Consider the following 20418-nt stretch of genomic DNA (forward strand, 5'->3'; position numbering starts at 1 on the left):
ATTTTTTTTTTTAAATTAATTTAGATTTCCAATTTTTTGTAAAAAGACGATTTCCCTTTTGAATTTGTTTTTATTTCCATTAAATTTTTTTTTTTAAATCGTCTTTTCAAAAGACGATTTTGCTTTAAAAAAAAATTTATCCGTGCCCCTCTCTCCTACCTGGCAAAAACTACCATACATTTGGAATAACTTTTTTTGCTATGATAATTTAAGAATAATTTTTTAAAATTACCGGACTCTCGTCAAAAGTCCCTTAGTCCTAAATTTTGAAGAAATTTGACACGAGTGGTTTGCCAGCCTGAATCAAATTGCCTTTTCCACAAAATGAATATCTGGTAAAGGAATAACATCCCAATATCCGGTACTGCTCAATGAAGAATATGAATATCAAGTAAAGGAATTCAAAATCATAATCATTCACAATACCCCATTCAAATAGCACATTTTGTAATGCACTTGGCTATAGTAAAATAAATCATAATAAAACTGAAATTGGAGGACTTTGAATAAATAAAGTTTAAAAGATGAACTAAAAACAGACAAAAACAACCAATGACTGGAAGCAAGGTGAAAATCTTATCACCTGAATACAGCTTTAGTGACAATTAAATTCTATGCCAAATCAGATTTATGTGCCTGGGTAATATGGATAATACCTTCTAAAGTGATTAAAAATGATTATACCTACTTCACTAACTAAAATTAAAGAAAAAATAGGATTTTACAGAACCGGAGAAGGGCTTCACAACCAATAGAGAGGCCATTGATGTAAAGATCTCATGGATTTGTCTGATGTTTTCCATCACAGAATGCAAGAAACATTGAAGGATTGAACCAACAAATTTGAAGTAACATGATCAATGGAACTGCAAGATATTCCATGTTCAAAACTATTAATTTTACAGAAGAAATACAGATGCAAGCTCCTTCCCATTATCAATTTATCCTCTGAGCAATACACATGACTTGGAACATTTCATATGAAGAGTCACACTCAATTTGACAACACTTGTTGTTTAGAGTTGATGCATCATACAGGAGCACAAGCAAAGAATAAATACCTTCTCAAGTGGTTATTAGCACAAAAACTTATTTAGAACACTCTTCGTGTAGGAGTCACCAGACTAAGCCTTTTCTTCTCCTAAACCTGTCAACATGGTCAGTGCTCATCCGAGATTTTTCAGGCTTGTTCGTCTTCTTTGACTTCTCAAGTCGACTATCTAAACTGTTTCTAGATGCTTCCGGAAGGTCAGTGCTCAATTCAAACGCATCTGAAGTTCCACTTTCAGATGTCTTGCTCTGACTGTCAGAGTCTACTGCTGTTTTTTTAGAACCATTTGTGGCCGCCTTCGATTTGCCAATAGTCAGCACAAATTTTTTCAGATGTTTAATGAATTCTGGATAAAGCTCAAGATTGCAATGTCCACCTCCACTTAACCATAATGGTTCATACTTTTCCTGGCAAAGCTCCCAAAGCTGCTTCCCATGGGAACAATCAACAACTTCATCAGCCGTCCCCTGAAGATAAAATACTAGCTTTATCACTGAATTTGCTTCAAAGAAAACTCTCTGAATTGGAGTTTAACTACTTTCTGCTGTGATCCACCACTATGGAAAGCAAAACATACGGTCACATAAATTTTGGAATAATACAATAGAGTGCATCTTAACCTGTTACAAGTGACCAACTTTTTTCATTTTTTATCCTTCTTGGAGGTTCAAGAGCATAACCAAAGGGGCTTGTCTTTGAAGTTATTGATATAGGAAACACATGAAAACTGAAAGCCTTCTTTTTGTTTTTTCCTTTTCTTTTTGATAGATGAAAGTTCAAATATGATTATCTTAACAAATATAATTTCTTTCCCAATTTATAGTAGCAAAGCTGCTATCAATGATATCTCAAGTTAAGAAAGAATTTCCATGCCAAGTAACAGTAATCCCATATCTGACAATGCATATAGTCATAGAATAAGAATGAGAGGAATACAAAAAACAAATTTGAAATGAAACCAAAAAGGAGAGATTGAATGAAAACAGCAAGCAATACTTACATGAATTACAAGAACAGGACATCTCACCATACCAATTTTGTCAATATTCTGAAAAGAACAAAGCAAAGAAGTGAGCCCCAATCACCCATAAAAAATAAAAACAAAAGTAAAGAGAAAAGAATTAAAAATAAAAATAAAAATATGACTCCACTATCTGACTAATCTAGCCACGATAGTATGATGGAAATACCTTGTAAATATCAAACCAGTATGTCCGTTTGACAGGGTACAATACCCTCAACCCAGACAAAATTGGGCTATGTAAGACCACACCTCTCAAGTTTGATACACGTGAAGCAAGATCAATTGTAGGACCACTACCAACAGACTGACCATATAATATTAATTGCTCATCTTTAACCCCGTACTGCTCCTTAAGGCATTTATATACTGCATCAATGTCTGCATATGTATTACATTCTGATGGCTGTTCCAAAGAAAAAGGGATGGATGAATGTTATATTATGTGCAAATGGTACATAATAGAAATGATTATATCCCTAAGCAACTAAACATGTCAAAGTTCATCCCAAGTACAGCAATCTTTTTTTTTCTCTCTTTTGATAGGCAAACAAGAAAGAAATTCATTAAAGGCACCTAAGAAAAGTAGGAGGCACAACGATAGTTTATGGGCGGTATACAAGGCCTCCAAGTATAGGATTCTTCTAGACAATAAAAGAGTTCACTGGTGAAATATTCTACCTAATGAGAACCCAGTATAAATTCCTGATTATTAATGTTCCATGATACATCTTATTTATTGGACTAAGAGATATCCGTGCATCCAAATCCAAAGTCATCCAACAATCCTAGTTATGCACTTAGACCAGGTGTGTTTTGGTTACGAAGCATGTGGCCAAGCATCATCCTCACTGACCAAACAAAAGCTGCAATGTAGAAAGATTTTTCTTTTCTGTTCTTTTTTATTTATTTATTTTGATAGCAAAATTAAAGATTTCAAGGAAGCAATGCATGATCATATGATTCTATATGCTAAAATAATTTATAGTTTCAAATGATAATTATGTTAATGCAATCTGCTGCATAAAATAAGAATGAAGGTAGGAAGACAAGTATGATAAAAGTTATGTGTTACATAGCCAGATGTTGGAAACAACAGTGGATTTTCTGCGTGTTAGCATGCCTCACTCTTGACATGCCATACAGCCTGAACCCACAACCTTTGCACCGTAAAATTTTCTTTACTCACCCAAGTGGATAAAGCAACAAACAATATGGAATTCAAGTATCTGAAAAAATCAGATTTTCCAAAGAAATTTAGAATTTATAGGGGTACGAATGATTCTAGCAGTGATATTACTATTACCATCATCATCATTATCATCATTATTATTATAGTTATTTGTGTTCCATTAGGTTAAAAGAAAAAAGAAAACAATAGACACAAACACAAACAGGAGCAAAACTGGCAAATGAGAATGGGAAAATAAAGAGTTTCTCTGAAAAATAATAATAAAGAGATTTTGGGACATAGATAAAGAGCATGTATATCATCTATACATGTGCGCATACTCATTTTTTTCTAAGATTCTTCAAAAACCATAAGGTAGTTGCTTCTGATGCACGGCACGTGAAGTCAAAACATTCACTATTTTCTTAGGCCTTTCGAAATTTTCAATACTTAAGAAGCATTATCCAAAATCTTTTCAAAAATTATAATTTTTATAAACAATTACATTATCTTCTATGAAGTATCATCAGATTCCAATCTGGTATGAAGTTCTATTTCCAATTCAACTAAATATAAACCTACTAAAATGGTGATGGGTTTGAAATCTTAAACCATGGATTGAAACAGTTCCAGTTAGAAGACCTATTCATGAACCAGAGAGCATGATGAAAGACTTTGCAGTCCAGCATGAGCTAAAAGGTAGATGACACAAAAATGACTATATCATAATATTGTGCTGCACCACATCAATGTGATCTTGCAAAATAAATATTTTTCTAGATCAACACTCATTCCAATTTCTAAGCATTGTACTGCTTCTCAGCGTGTGCACATGCATCACAAGGTTCAAAATGTAAGCCCCAGCCTTTTCCCCATCCCACCCCACCCCTTCTATTTCTTCTTTCTCTCCCACTCTATGATGCGTGCATCTGTTTATGTACGTGTGTGCATATTTGGTGTCTGGCAAGCTTGAAGCATGAGCATGCACCCATGTAAGCCTCAACAGAACGTGCAATTTCAGCAGCACTGCACTAAGGAAACCTCAAGAAATAGGCATTTGACAAATCATAAGTGGTAAGCATGGGGAAGTTGAAGGGGTTGGTGTTCTAAGGAAGTAAACGAGGGTTATGGTGTTGGGTTATGGAAGGCTATAAGAAATTTGTGGGAGACAAGTTAATTGCAGGATTTCCTTCTCGGTGGGTAATGGGAGAAGGGTAAAGTTTTGGAAGGATAAATGGTTGCCTTAGCTACTTCCAAGGAGACTCATAGTTCAAAATCACGGTATTGGTCATCAACTTGGAGGGTTCCAAGGCACATTGGTATCGGCATCTCGGTTCGATATCGGATGATAAGCAAAATAAGATACTTAAGAAGTTCAAAAAATTATAAAAATTATTTTAATATAATTAAATGAATTAAGAAATTAATCAACTTAAAAATATATTAACATAATAATAAACGAAATGATTTCATAAATTATTAACAATAAATTAGCATATAAAATAATACACCTTATATAATAACATTACCATGTAAAATAGTACATTACCTAAATTAAAGTCATTCATACCATATTTAATATATAAAATAATAATTTTCAAATTCCCAATTCCAAATATCATTGGCATATAAAGTAAATTGATGCAAATATATGAACATCCAAAATAATAAATCATTTTTATATAAAACAATACATTAAGCCCTTTTCTTCAATTCCCAATCCCAAACATCACTTATTCACACCACAAGATACCCAATTTGCAGTTTTGCCTCTCTACAATGCACACCCAAACAACACCGCAAACACAACGGAGATCGAGCAAGCAGAGGCAACACCAAAATGCAAAGATCGTCATTGATGGAAGAATGTGATGTTTCTCATCAGACAATCAGCACAACTACATCACCGACATGAAGCTTTCTTCTTCTCCTTCTCCTTCACATTCATGGTCTTGAAAATTTTTTTCTTTTGAAGAGAACTCTCATTTTTTTTTTTTAGAGATTTCTCAATTTTGGTTGCTTTTTGTGTGATTTGAAAGGGAAAAAAAAAAATATTTTTTGATTGCTTCTTCTCCTTCAACTCGTAATTTCAATCAAGTCCGCTCAAAATCTCGACCGAGTCAACCGAGTTTAACCGGTTCTTAGTTGGGTTTGTATTGAAGATGATATCGGGTATCAGACTCAACATAGAAAGGTTCAAGGCAGATACGAGTCGGCCAATACTTTGAACCATGAGGAGGCTTGGGTGGCGGACTTGTGATCTCACTCTAATGGTGGAGGTGTGTGGACTCGTAGATTCTCTAGGCATCCAAACAATTGGGAGATTGAGGATGTGGAGCTTTCTTTGCAAAACTACTTGTTAAGGGGGTAGTTGAGGCAGTAAAAGACAAGGTGTGTTGGTTAGAGGCAAAGAGTAAATCTTTCTTTGTTAGGGTCACTTTACTCTAGCCTAGAAGAAGGGAGATTTGAATCGTTCCCATCTGTTATTATGTGGAATGCTTGGACTCCACTTAAAGTGAGTTTCTTTGCTTGCGAGATGACCTAGGGAAAAGCTTTGACTCTTGATTAATTACAACAAAGAGGTTGATCTTTGGCCAATAGATGTTTTCTTCATCACACTCATGAAGATTCAATTTATCACATTCTTCTGCATTGTAGCAAGGCGAGGGAGTTGTGGTAGCTTTTGTTCTCTCTTTTTGGTATCTCATAGGTGATTCACTCCTCCATAAAAAACACCTTGTTAGGTTGGAATGGTTCTTTTGCGAGGAAGAAGTGGAAAAAAGTTTAGGGAGCTACTCCTTTACGCCTTTTTTGGATAATTTGGTAGGAGAGAAATAGAAGATCATTTGACAATGAGGACCTCTCTTATCATAAACTGAAAGTCCTATTTCTATGTAGTTTGTATTCTTGGTCCAAGTTGCTTATAGGCAATGGATCGATGTCCATATTTGATTTCATTGATTGGTTAGGTTCGGTTTGAGGGAGTATTTTTTTGTTTTCCCACCTTTTTTGGGCTCTTTGTGGCAGCCATTGTATACATCATATGTACCTTGGTGCACCTTTTTTGGCGCTTTTCAATACAATTGCTTCTTATCTGTCAAAAAAGAAATAAGTCTTTCACAATTTGCTTGAACTTATTGGAATTGAGGATGGGAGAGCATAGTTCTAAAAGGCACGCTTAAAGCACAACCGCTCCCTAGTTATAGCACATCACTTGCCCAGACATGCGCCTTCATGAAGAGGCACACCTTGTCGACTTTATTCTTTCTTTTTAAACACTTTTATTCTTGAAATTTCTAATTATGTATTGAAATGTATATAATTTCATTACTTTTTTATTTTTTTATAGATCAATTTCATTATGTTTTATTGAATGCTTCTTTTAAATATTTTGAATCCTAAGTTTTTTATTGATTGGATAAGATTTTGAATCATATGTTATAAAATCGATATGCATCCTAGGTCGATTTCACTTCACTCAAACCCACACCTTGTGTTGTGCCTTGTGCCTAAGCTGTAGGAGACTTTTGCACCTTTTAAAATTATGTGGGAGAGAATCATTCAAGTAGATCAAGTAACCATAAATAAAGGCAGACAAAGTGACTCAACATTGTATAGCAAAAAGGTAGTGAGTAAATGTTGCCCTAGGCTTCTTACTGAGTTTTCTGAGGGATGAGATTATTGTTCCAAATGTTTACACAAAAAATAATAATAATAAAATAAAATGATTATCCCAAACGACAGTATCAAAGACAAAAATAAAATAAAATAAAATAAAAAATAAAAAATTGTAGGAAACGACAAAGAGATATATTGATAGAAAAAATAAGTACAAGAGAAGGATGAGGAATCCTCCCACCAAAGAAAATCTAAACTACAAGAATACAAAAACAAGAATATACAATGCAAAAATAAACAAACTCTCTAGGTTAGACCGACCCATTGGAGCCACACACTGCTAGCTAATCAAGTTGTAACACATTAGGGGGAATCCCCTTAAAAACCTTGGAACAAGAAGCCTAAAGAGAAGCAGTATCAGAGACAAAAATTCATGCTCCTTTATAATTCAATATCCCTTTTTCTTGGTGAGATTGATGAGGCAAAATAGTTGATATGTCATTCAGAGGGATGCCAATCACTGCCTACCAGTTTCAGTTTAGATATTTAATGTTAAATCTTAGAAACATTGAACTGCTCATATCACTAATAATAATCACACAGTTGTGCAAAACTTATATAAACAATGCAATACATAGGATATGGTACAATTTATATATTTTCACATAAAATGATACATATCAACAGTAGATGATTAATACATTATGAACACATCTGACTATTTTGATCATTATTAACATAATTAAGTTTTTCAATTGTTTTTTTCCCTTAATAAGATCAGCATATTAATATTTAAATGGCTAAAATGGATGACCAAAAGAAGAAATTGAAAATGATCTTATGTGAAATTCTGCACTTGTGTGGTTAATGCCACACATGGATTATTGAAGCTTAAGTGATCTTATGTGGAAGCACAGTACTCATGTGGTTAGAGGTACACATGGAAAATCAAAGCTTAAGTGCAACTATTGTGCCAAGGAATATCAGTGAGGTGTTATCTGAGTGTAACATATGTTATTCTAATAATACGAATACTAACTGCAATGCTGTAATAAAAAAAGAATGATGACTTTTGCTTAATATATCTTTTTGTTGTCATATTTTGAGGTTTTTTGCCTTTTAGGAGGATGAAGATGAAACTTAGAAGAATAGAACTTTGAGCATAGCAAATAAATGTTCATATGTCAGAGTCCATACAAGTCTATAGTTATACTTTTATGAGATCATAGTTTTCCATTCTAGGCAAACAGAAATGTATATAATGTAGGCCCTCCAAATGTAAAAATGAAAAATAAAAAGGCAATAAAAGCAATGCTGAGTGACTATTTAATTAAATTAAATAGAGAAGTGCTGAAGGCAACATAAGCAGAGACCCTTTTTTCCCCCACAGAAAAATTACAAATGGAGAAGCAGAGCATCTAACCTTTCCAGCTGATTGTCCATAGCCAGAATAGTCATACCTGGAAAAATCATATATATACCAGACTCAGGCAATGAGATAAAACTGTCAACAACATAAAAAATGGTTCTATTTCATCTCTAACATTTATAATAAAAATCAAATTCTGTTTACAAGAATCTGTATATGGCTCTAAGAATATTGCTAAATCTCATGTAAGGAAATTTGTATCTGTGCAACCCAGCTTGGATTCCAGATCTCAAGCTCTCATTGAAGAGTTTGTCATTAAGCAAAACACATGTAAAATGAGCAAAGTTCCAAATTGACTGATAAAGGCCTTGGTGCATGCCATGTACCTCTTATGTACTAGGCTCACGCCCCCTTTTTGTTAGGCATCTTTCAATGCATACTACTTAATTGCATATAAAAAAAGGACTAAGAATATATGTAGGGAAAAAATAATTCTTGCCACATAAAGTATGTGATACATTATTTGATAGCCCAGGACTTGAAATATGTATTTTAGCATGTAGCACACATATATCTAACTAACCGATACAATTGATTGCAATGGTAAGTTGTAATCTTCTAATGCTCCAACAAAACTGGCCTACAAAGAGCAACAACGTAAAAAAAGGACCATTTAAGAAGCTTAACTAGAAGTAACCATACTAGGTTTTTCTATAAGAATCTTCTCAAAAATTAGGATAAATAAATGCTGGTTCCTCAACTTTAAATGAGATAGGAGCACTTTGGTATACACAAGCTACCTCCATCACAAATTTAATACTAACCCTGTTACAGCAGACACAACTTCAATATGTTGAACCACATCATTGTCTAGGTCCTAGGTATTTATAAAGTTAATCCTAATCCTCAGTATGATAGTAAAACAGCACTTATCATGATTGAATTATTCTAATAAGAAAACATAAAATAGAAGCCTATATAAAACAGAAAACTAACAAAAGCCTAATCAGTTCATGAAACCTAAATCTATATGAACTAGTGAATTCCTAATTGTAAAACAATTCTATTTTTATAGCACTAAGGTGGTTGGAACTTAACAAATTCTCAAATGCTCCTGCCTCACCTTGTATCTTATTTTTAACTTTTAGAGGAGATTTGCAATGTGAAAACCTGTTGTTTTGCCCTTTTGGTAGAAATACTTACAAGTCTCTACGTACGTATCATGTGTCCATTCTTTTACTTTTCCTGCAAAGGTGATTGCTTTCTTAGTGGGGTAGGGTGCATGATATCAACATAAAATCTAAGAAAAAAATATTACTAGATCTAGAATATAAACTTATTCATGATAATTCACTCCCCTGGAGTCCATGTTACTAATAAAGCTTTTTCAATACAAAACCCTTACTAAACAATTTTAGCAAAAATAAATTTTCTCTCATTTATTATTGTAATGGTTGTGTTTCTTAATTGGAGGTGCCTTTCAACTATCACAAAGACATGGTTCCAGGGGGGGGGGGGGGGGGGGGGGGAGGGGGGAGATGGGGTATCATTTTGATATACTAAAAATTTTCAATAAGGTGGTTATCTTCTTATAGGAACCAATTGCGAACCATGCAACAATAAATTCCATTCATAATGCCAAAAATGAATGCCAAAGTCCTTACTAAGAGTGAGATGACCTATGATTTCATTTGGTACTTGCCATTCTACGGCAGAATGGCAAAAATGTCATTAGTAACCATAAGTAGCAGGTACCAAAGGCTTGGTTGAGTCAAGATGAGTAACAAGGAAAATGTCACATTGTTCATGTTTATTGAGAACCTATTCTCAAATGGTGCGAGAAATGGTTATGGGATGGGTGTGTGGAAAACAATCAGAAAAGCATGAGACTCAATCCAAGGCAAAGTTCGCTTCTCTATTGGCAATGGAAGAAGCATCAAACGTTGGAAAGATAGATGGAGTGATGGTTCATCTTTCGAAGAATCTTTTTTGTCTTTTTGGTTTTAGCCACAAACAAAGATGCATGGGTAGCAGATATTGGGGAGCAGTATGGGGAAAGTGGTTGGTAGAGCCCTCACTTTTCTTGAAAGCTTGAAGGAGTGATGGACTTTCTCTAAAAACTCCAAGCTTGCTTAGTTAGGAGTGAGGAGGATTGTTTGGAGTAGAAGTATTCCAAGGGTGACAAGTTCTCCATCAAATCCTTCTCCTTTCATTAGTCCAAGGAACAAGTAAGTCATTTCCCGCAAACTGTGTTTGGAATCGCTGGATTCTAGAAAGGTGACTTTTTTTGCTTGGGGGGCCTCGTGGGGCAAAATTTTGATATCAATCAACTTAGAAGAAGGGGATGGAGTATGCCAAACAGATCCTATATGTGTAAATTGGACGAGGAATTGGTTAATCATTTGCTACTCCATTGCCTATAGCATGTATCCCGTGGCAATTGATTTTCTCTCTATTTTGTGTGGTTTGGGTGATGCATTCGAAAATATAAAGATATTCATTAACCTAACATGGTTCCGCCATGGGCAAGAAGTGGAAAAAAAAGCTTGGAGGGTCACTTTTGTGTCTGTTCTAGACACAATGGATGGAAAGAAACAAAAGAGACTTTAAAGATTCAAAACAAAAAGAACAAGCAATTAAACTATCTTTTATAAATAATAAATGATTATCTTCTGACCATGATGGGTTTCGTAGTTTGGATTAGTTCAAAATAACGAGAGGGGGTGAGAGGGGTTTGTTTTTTGTTCCTCTCCTCATTCTTCTTCTTGCATATTTTCAAGTGACCATGTATGCATTATGTGTACTTTGTTGTGCCTTTGGTTTAGGCACTTCACATATTTTTTGTATATATATATATATTCTTATTACCCGTAAAAAAAATGACACAAGGTGTCAATTGCTTATCAGAAAAAGTAGAAAAAAAGAATAAAAAATGTGACAAAACGTGTCTCACTCTCTAGAGGCATGAGGCCTAAGCCCTTTTCAACGTTCTTCAAATACGATATTCACATAAAGACTCAAATATTTAAAGAACTATTTTTATTTGGAAATTGATTTCTTGACACTATTAAAAAAAAAAAAAAAAAAAAAAAAAAAAGATAGAGAAACTCCATCTGCTTTTTCTTTTTCTTTTTTTTCTTTTTTTTTTTTTGGAAAAGAAACAAGCATCTTCATTTATCTTAAAAAGATAAATACAAGTATGTGCAATCCTTCAAAGATGTACAAAAAGGTTAAAAACTAACCAAGTGTCAAATCCCACTTGGGGAAAAAAATACAAAGGAGAGAAATATACACAAACTTCATCTTTACACTATTAAATTAATTAAGTTTAATTAAAATAATTAATTCAATGACAAAAGTAAAATAGTAATACTTTGCAAGGCCTACCACAAATAAATAAAATAAAATTTTATATAAAACATTATTAACGTGAATTTGTTATTTTCAATCATATCTTCTTTATTTAACCACAATGCAATTGATAGTATCAAACATTACACAATAATTTTTGAGTTACAATTTTGTATTAAAAATAAAATTAATAGCAAGAACAAAGTGTGTGAGTATTTAGGATTTGGATTGCAACAAATCAGGTTCAAACTTGATTTAAACATCCATTAGAGTAATTATTGATGTGGATAGTGTCTAGTATTCTAACATCAATGAGAACAAATTTTTATTAGGGAAAAAAATGAAAATGGAAATCAAAAAGTGGATACCTTTTTCATTTGGTTTTGATAAAAATCCTATTCTCGGTTCATGAAATAAATGCCTCAAAAATGAAATTGAGTCGCAAGTAGGGACCTCAACAGGCTAGGTCGGTGTATCCATGCTAAACCCTAATATTTTTCTCTCAATGGTTTTGGATATTTTATAGGTAGAACACAGGTATGAAATCATTTGTATCAGACCCAACCCTCCAAATATCTATTGCTCAAGTTTGGCTTATTCCATATGAAAAAGATGTTGGTAACTCAAGCAAACTGAGAGGAGGATGACCCATGTTTCCAAATTTAGAACCTTTCTAATTTTTCCAATTAATTCATCCATCCAACTACACCAAGCATGTAGTGACTAATCCGATCACAAATTGCAAGAAAAATAAAGAAGAATGGATGTATGGTATATACACGGAAATCTTAAAAGTTTTTTACCAAGGGGAAAAACCACAAGCTCTCACTTGCTAAATCTCAAACTAAAAGTTAAAACAAAATTGCAAGGTTTTACCAACAATTCAAGTGTTGAGGCTACCAATTCGAGAAGTAACCTTGAACTCTCACCTTACTTCTTCCATGTTTCAAAATCATGAAAATGCCACCTATGCCCTTGTTCACCTTTTAGTCAGAAACCCCTATGAAAGTCTATCAAAGTGGACTTCCGAAGCCCACTGAAGTACACTTTATGTCTCCCAAAGCACACCTTCGAACTCCTCTAAGGCACACTCTTCGTCTAACAAGAACCTAAGAAATTATAGGATATGAGAGTTTGGACACGGATTCAAAATCAAAGAATGATATCCATGTAAGGACTTGATCTTGAACAAGCAGAAATCCTACAATAGAGTATGAAACCTTATGCAAGGAGAAATCTCTTATTTCTCTTCTCTGAAGCTCTTAATTTTAAGAATTTGAAAAATGAATGATCCTATAATAAGTTAGCTAGGAATTTTCTTTCCGAAAGAAATTTGTTTCTAAATACAATTCAACCAATTTAAATCATTTCAATTTTAAATAAACTTTTAAAAAATTATGGGTTTCCTTGTGACTAAAAAGTTTCTAAAATCAATTTATTTAAAAAAATTTCCTATTCCAAAAAGTCTTCCAATTAAAATAGAAAATCTTCTTTCACAAAATAGAAACTATATATATATATATATATATATATATAGATATCATCTTTGATATAACTATTTCAAAAATATATATCATCTTTTTTAGAAACTATTAAAAATAAAAAATAAAAAATAAAACACGTAAAATTAATAAAAACATCTTTCATGAATTTTAACGCATAAAACTAATCCCAACTATCAAAATACACCTAATACCTCATTCAAAGACAAATGAAGCAATCCATGATGCACACTTCAATCTCCATATGTCGGTGGACTATAAGATCAAATGCATGAAACAACAACTCAACTATAAAGTAAATCAAAGCTTTCTGAAAAGACTTGTCAATTACATAGTTTTGGGATAAAAATTTTAACATGTTAAAGAAATTTTTTATTATTATTATTTGTGTAAACACACAAAAGAAATAAGGGATAACAGGAAAGTTACAATCAATGAATGCAGCTGGAAAGAAAAAATCAATACATATTATACCATTAGTAGAGGACACCGCATGGGTGATACATTCACTAGAGAATGATAAAGCATACATGTGACTACAGAATTACAAAGCATGGTGTGCTCATTCCTTCGATGGTCGAAAACACTTTAGTGAAGGATAGGGATGGCCATCTTTGTGCTTCAAAGGAGTCAGCTCTTGCTTTGGTGCCCTTGAAGAGATCTACTCTTAGCAACAAGGCTCTTTTGGTCAAAGCCTACCATTTCCCAAGTACATGCCCTCCTTCTTCTTCTTACTTAAGGCATTGGGCTTTCTTTCCTTCTTCTCTCTCTATGGGCTCTCATTCAGTGAACAGGTGGGCAGTTGCTTGTCTAGCTAGAGGAGCCAAGAGGTGAGCCTTTCAATGTGCTCAATGGCGTAACAAGTGGGCCTTTGCATATAGTTTTGAATGATGGCATGTTGGTAGTGTCCACAAACAAAGAAACAAAGAGAGTGAAAGGGGGGGACAATTGGTGTAGAGGGAAAGCATCCCCACTTGTCTAATAGGGAGGCCTACTTCTCTAGGGACTATTTCAACAAGCTTGTTTCTTTTAGCAAATTCATGGGGATGCCAATAAAAGGGTTTGAAGAAAAAATTTAGCCCTTCTGAGAATGGAGCTGAGAAAAGGAGATAAAACCTTAAGTCAGGGAATTAAAAAGAAAACCAAGTGTTGGATCCAAATTTGAGAGGGAATTGAGGAAGCTAGAGTGTTCCATTAACTATAGTTCTGCATCAAGGAAGGGTAGGAGGAACAAGAATAATAGTTGGGAACTAGCAAAGGTTGACTAATGAAGTTGCAAATTTTATCTTTGAATGTCAAAGGGATCAATGAGATAGAAAAGTGAAAAACGATCAAATCTCTTATTAGATCTTAGATGGTTGATCTTGTACGTTTACAAAAAACAAAGGTTCAACATATGTCATTGTAGAAGGAGAGGAGAGTCTAGGTGTGGGCAGGTTTTTGGAGTTGGAAGTTGTGAAAGCGAAGGAACAAGCAGGGGCGGGTGTTGGAGTTAATTGATATGGAGAAGGAGGATTTCTCAATCTCTTGTCATTTTGGAAGTTGTGAGGAGGATTTTGTGTGTATATTCATTGGGGTGTATAGGCTGGTCCAAAGTGAGGGGAGGGAGGATTTTTGAGAAAAGTTGGCTGCTACAAGCTTTAAAATCATCCTTGTTGTATAGGAGGAGATTTCAAATCGTTAGATGTACTATGAAAAGGAGGAACTGCTCAAAACTCTCATAAGCAATGAGGCATTTTTCAAAGATCTTAGAGAAGTTTCGATTGAAGGACCTTCCTTTCATTGGAGGCCCATTTACTTAGAGTGGAGGTTTGGATGATCAAATTGCTTCAAGACTTCATCATTTTCTTGTATCCATAGAGTGGGAGAATCTATTGAAAGAAGCAAATATCACGGAAGGGGTGGCTAATGCCTTCCACAACATTCTTTCAAAACTAACAAAGTGGAGGCCGAGTATCAAAGGGTTGGCCTTTGAATCTTTGGACATAATAGATTTAGGACTACTGAAGGAGAAGGTTTATGCTGCCCTTCCTTGCTTGTGTGAAGATAAAGCGCCAGCATTGGATGGTTTATCCATGGCTTTTTGACAATTTTGTTAGGGTCATGAAAAGTGATGTAATGGGATATTTTAAGGAGTTCTATGAGCATGGGTCCTTTGAAAGAAGCCTAAATGCCATACTTGTGCTAATACCAGAGAAAGGGTGGCAGAAGATTTAAAAAACTTCAGACCAAATTAGCTTAGTGAGGGGACTATACAAACTTCTAAAAAATGTTTTGGCTAACGATCTCAAAAGAGTGGTGGGAAAAGTGGTTTTAGATTTTCAATATGCATTTGTTGAGGGTCATCAAATCTTGGAAGTAGTTCCTATACCAAATGAAGTCATTGACTCAAGGTTGAAGAGTTCCATCTATAGGATTGTTTGTAAGTTAGATATCAAAAAACACATGACCATATCAATTAGGTTTTTCTATGGCGATTTTGGATCTAAGTGGATTAGATGGAGTAAATGATGCATCTCTATAGCTTGCTTCTCTGTCTAGTTGATGGCGCCCCATTAGGTTATTTCCAAAGTTCTAGGGACTTGAGACAAGTAACCCTCTTTCCCTGTACCTTTTTATGTTGACTATGGAGGAACTCTCCAGCATTCCAAATAGGGAAAAAGAAGGGGGCTTCATCAAGGGTTTAATAGTCAATGGGAGAAGAGGTGTGGTATTGAAAATTTCCAATTTTTAGTTTGTTAATAATACTCCTATCCTTTGTGATGCCAACAAGGACCAATTGGAGCACTTAACCTTGTCTTTCATGCGGTTTAAGGCAATCTTGGGTTTAAAAATCAATTTAGAGAAAAGTGAATTGATCCCGGTCCTAGGGGAGTTAACAAAATGTGGAAGAGCTAGTTGGCATTTTGTGCTATTGGGCGAGTTCCCTCCCCCATGTTTATTTGGGCCTTCAATTAGGAGCAAAGTTTAGATCGCCTCAAGGTTTGGATGCAGTGGAAGAAAAATTTCAAAAACATTGCTATATAGAAGAGAGTATATATCAAAAGGAGGAAGACTAGGTGATGTGACAACTCTTTATTGAGAGAGCCTTTCCCTAAATTGTTTTCTATAATTATTGTTAAAGATGCATGGGTAGCTGAGATGTGGGAGCAGGAAGGGGAGGGGGGCTGCTCGAACCATTGATTCTTAAGACAAATCCATGATTGGGAGCTTGAAGAACGGGAGGTTTTCTTTAGGAGACTGCAAGGTTAGACTATTAGTAGAGAAGTAGAGGACAATATTTTGTGGTTAAGATAAAAAAATAGCAATTTCTCAATTAAATCTCTCTACTCCTCTTTCTATTAGTAGGGAAGTAGAGGACAATATTTTCTTCTTCTAGCTAATGGAAGAATGGAGGTTTTCCCTTCGAGCACAGTTAAGAATTCTAATACTCCATTGAGGGAGGTTTTTTCTTGTTCAAGAAGCAGCATGGGGAAAGATCTTAAGACTGGACCAACTCAAAAGAAAGGGATGGAAGTTGCCAATTAGATGTTATCTTTGCAAAGAAAAAGAAGAAACAAGTGATCATATCTTTCTCCATTGCACAAAGGTGTTCATCTTAAGGCAACTCATTTATTCCCTATTTGGAATAAAGTGGGAAACAAAGTCCTCAAGTAGAAACATTCTTTTGAGTTGGCATGATCCTTTATTTGGAAAAAGAAGAAAAAAGCTTGGAGAGTAGCTCCTTTATATTTATTTTAGACCATGAGGAATAGAAAAGCTTTTTAAAACATTGACAATGTGAATTAAGCAATCAAACAGTCCTTTATGTATAACTTCTTAGAGTTAGTTAAGAGTGTATATGGGTGATTACTCTATGTCCATTTTAGACTTCATTAACTAGCTAAGCTCTAAGTTGGGAGAGAGATTTTTTTGGGTTTTTTTTTTTTTTTTAATTTTTTTGGTGCATCTTTCTTTGCTTCATATGGCCTTTTATAGTTCTTGTATACACCATGTATACTTATGTGTGCCTTCATTTTTTTTTTTTTCCTTGCACTTTTAATTGATTTAATCTTTTGCATATCAAAGAAAGGCAATATCTCCCATCTTAAATTCTTTACAAATATCTAGAATTTTACATTCATCTAACATGAATGCATCTCCATGCAACAAACATTCGGTACACAAATTGAATTTACTTTGTAGAAACTACTTGAGCAGATCCACATGCCTATTGTGGTGTAGTCATTAGCAAATTCCTTTACACTTCCGACATATAAGCAATCTATCCATTAATCTTCAAGAAGCTGGAAGTTTTATTTCCAATTTTCATATAAAATAAACAAATAAATATATAAGCAGGAATCTCCTAGGTAGCAGTCATTGTTTGACCAGAAAAGATTGTAGATCATATCCTCTTCAGGAAACAAACTCAAATATCTTAATTTTTTAACATGTTTCTTAGTCTTCCCGACCACACTAATTAACCTTATCTGCACATTGGCAATGCTAGAAATGGAAAATTTGCATTTTGACATACAATTGCTTTTCCCCTCTGATTATGATTTAACAGAAATTAGATTACAACAAATAGATTTGGGATGTCTAGCTAGACACATCCAATAGAAGAAATACCATCTCATAAAATAAAGAACACTGAAATATCTTAACATTATAATCAAAAGGTTAGACAGCCTTAATGATTAGTAGCAGTCAAAGTCCACTTGACAAGCATTTCCAGTTAATCAGCATTAACACTTTTTTAACCTGAATTTCATTCTTCCCGTGGGACAAGGAAAACCTTACATCCCCAAAAGAACACCAATATTTAAATTGCTAGTAAGCTAACATGAAGGAAAATCCTTCTGTTAACAACCTTTTCCTTCACTGGTTTTGATAATCATTGCCTCAATCCATAAAGCAAGAAAAATCAGTTTGTCCGCTAACCAGAGATTCACTAACATCTATGTCCAAAAATAAAAGACTATACTTTAAGAAACAATAATTTTCTGTGACAGACCAATCTTCTCTCTTCTTTGCATATACCTGAAACGAGATTAGCCTTTAATGCTTACTCTCATTTACCAGGTTATAATAAGAATGATACTCGGGATGTTCATCCCTGATATTGCAAACTGACCCGGTTCATCATAAGGCCATGGAATAACGTCATTACAAACAGGCAGACAAAAGCAAAAGAAGAAAGAAAAGAAAAAACCCAAATCCTTATCTTTCTGAGGTATATATGGAAAGCATCTCCAACATCTTAACCCATCAAATTCCCAAAATTAAAAGGAAAGAACTCTTTTGCCTTGTATAAACATTTCACAAAATTAAGCAACCTCAACTTTATTAACATCATAATTAAATGCCTCAACCCAATCAGGGAAATAAAATTAGAAAAAAATCATAATCCAGAAGCAGAACTTCAATTAGAGCTTTGAACACAAAGCTAACCCAATAGAAAATTATTATATTGATTAAAAGAAACCAACAATAATGAAAATAGATAAATAAATAAAATTACCCCATGAGATTGATTCGAAGACGAAGGCTCAATTCCACAAAGAGCTCAAACATCTGACCCAAATCGGCGGCATTACCGTGAGAATAGAGGAGAGTGGCGGTCGCCTTGGGATGCTTGACGTGTACGGCCACGATTTCGTTCCCCCTTCTGGTCCTGAGCTTCAACACGTCCACGTCATCCCTCCTGGGCACCTCCGGTATGTACAATCTGCCACCGCATGATTCGTCGGCCACTACTACGTAGGACGCCGGGGTAGGCGGAAAGAAGGCGAATTTCGCGGCGATCGACGACGTCACTCCGCCCATCTTCTTCTCATCACAGCATGCTCACTCATAAAGCTTCCCCCACCCCTCACCCCTTTAGATCCCAACTGGCGTCGGCGGCGGCGGCGGGGCGGTGTTGGTGACGATGGCGGAGGTGGTGGTGGAGACTTTTCCGAGGAATCTATGAGGTTTTGAACGTTACAGGACACAGCTTTTTGAGTTTTTTTTTCAGAGAGAAAGAGAGAGGAGAGAGAGAGGGACTGTTGAGTGGATATTGTCGCCTGACGGCGACTTTATAGGAAGAGTATGGCAAAACAAGGGTGTATAGGAGAAGTATGCCTGATCGTAGTTGTACGTGGCACCTACGTTGGGTTGTACGGTAGGGGCGGTAGGGCCCACGTGGAGGGAGGTGGGTTTCGCATTGAGATACGTGATGTTGGAGGAGGTGATGCCGTGTACGTGAGGTTTATACCTTAGAGATCCTGAAAGTGGAGAGATGATATGCCATGTTGCTACGTGGACGCTTAGCTGTCATCCTGGTCACAAAGTAAAAAGCATTTAGCCGCTGCCCTTGAGCACCAATAAATAGAAGTATTTGATATCCCTAAATGTACTTGATCTACTTTAAGATTCGAATTAAATCTATTGATTCGATTTATTATCTACTAAGTCCACACTCACAATATATATAAATTACAAAATTATCTTTTTCTTCTAAATTTTAAAAAGTCATTTTCTCCATTTTCCTTATAACTAAACATTTTTAGGGTTTGCATGCAAAATTAGTAATCTTTAATACTTGGGTTATTTTATTGATAGAAAAAGATAAATTATATCATAAGGATATAATCTTAGTTTCCAATTTTTAAAATAATGAGAAATTTTAGATTGTGAAATTGGTGTTTCCTTTTTATGTTTGATTCTTAAAAATTCTGAGATAAAATACGAGAAAAAAAATAAAAAAGAAAAGAAAAAACATGAAGAAAAGATAAAAGATATATTTAATGTGAATAAATCATTTTTACATACTAATTCAATTTTATTTCATTTATTTCTCTTTTTAATATAAATATTAAATAATTCAAATATATATGTCTTAAACTAATTTTAATTATATTTAATTTTTCTTCATATTTTCCGAATCAAACATAACTCTTATGTTTGCTAGATGGTATTTCTTTAGAAGATGCAAATTTACCACATTATTCTTAAATTAACTTTGGTGATATATATTGAAAGATAACTTGTTTTAGGGTTATCTTTCCATATTCAATTAAACTAAAATATTTTAGGAAATCATACAAGAATTAAAGATTAATGCATCTTTGAATTCTTAGTTACTTAAATGCTAAAGAAAAAAAATGAACTTCAAGAAGAACTTTCTCAATTTCTAATCTTAATTGGGAAAGATGCAATAAGGCTATATATCAAGAGCATGGTGATGGTTTGTAACTTGTAACAAATTTCCAACTCAAATATTAGCATATTATAATAAGAAAATTAGAGATAGAAATAATCAATTTAATGCTCCCTCTCAAGATGGAGAATGAATGTTGTGAACTCTCA

At 34.4% G+C, this 20418-nt stretch overlaps 1 protein-coding gene across 3 annotated transcripts; it reads right to left on the reverse strand.

Annotated features, from left to right (window-relative positions):
- Positions 1–665: 665 nt before the first annotated feature.
- LOC117930274 (alpha/beta hydrolase domain-containing protein 17B-like) lies at positions 666–19128 on the reverse strand. 3 transcript variants are annotated; one of them, XM_034850832.1, is made up of 5 exons: positions 18590–19126; positions 8285–8321; positions 2242–2478; positions 2052–2099; positions 666–1518 (listed from the first exon to the last, which is right to left on the reverse strand). In XM_034850832.1, exons 1-5 carry the CDS (start codon positions 18892–18894, stop codon positions 1117–1119), a joined length of 1029 nt encoding a protein of 342 aa, XP_034706723.1. In that variant the 5' UTR covers positions 18895–19126; the 3' UTR covers positions 666–1116. The 3 variants fall into 3 exon arrangements, with proteins under 3 accessions (XP_034706723.1, XP_034706725.1, XP_034706724.1); XM_034850834.1 differs by having other exon boundaries at positions 1426–1608; positions 18590–19128; XM_034850833.1 differs by lacking the exon at positions 666–1518 and adding an exon at positions 1843–1945 and having other exon boundaries at positions 18590–19128.
- Positions 19129–20418: the final 1290 nt, after the last annotated feature.

Source organism: Vitis riparia, chromosome 14, assembly GCF_004353265.1.
Source record: "Vitis riparia cultivar Riparia Gloire de Montpellier isolate 1030 chromosome 14, EGFV_Vit.rip_1.0, whole genome shotgun sequence".
Lineage (NCBI taxonomy): Eukaryota > Viridiplantae > Streptophyta > Magnoliopsida > Vitales > Vitaceae > Vitis > Vitis riparia.

Excerpts from the sequence above, each read along its gene's own strand:
- LOC117930274 (XM_034850832.1), bottom strand. The coding sequence starts at position 18,894 with ATGGGCGGAGTGACGTCGTCGATCGCCGCGAAATTCGCCTTCTTTCCG. Across the intron at positions 2,479-8,284 it reads ATGGACAATCAGCTGGAAAG|CCATCAGAATGTAATACATA; the intron begins GTTAGATGCTCT and ends TCTTTGGAACAG. Across the intron at positions 2,100-2,241 it reads ACTGGTTTGATATTTACAAG|AATATTGACAAAATTGGTAT; the intron begins GTATTTCCATCA and ends TGTTCTTTTCAG.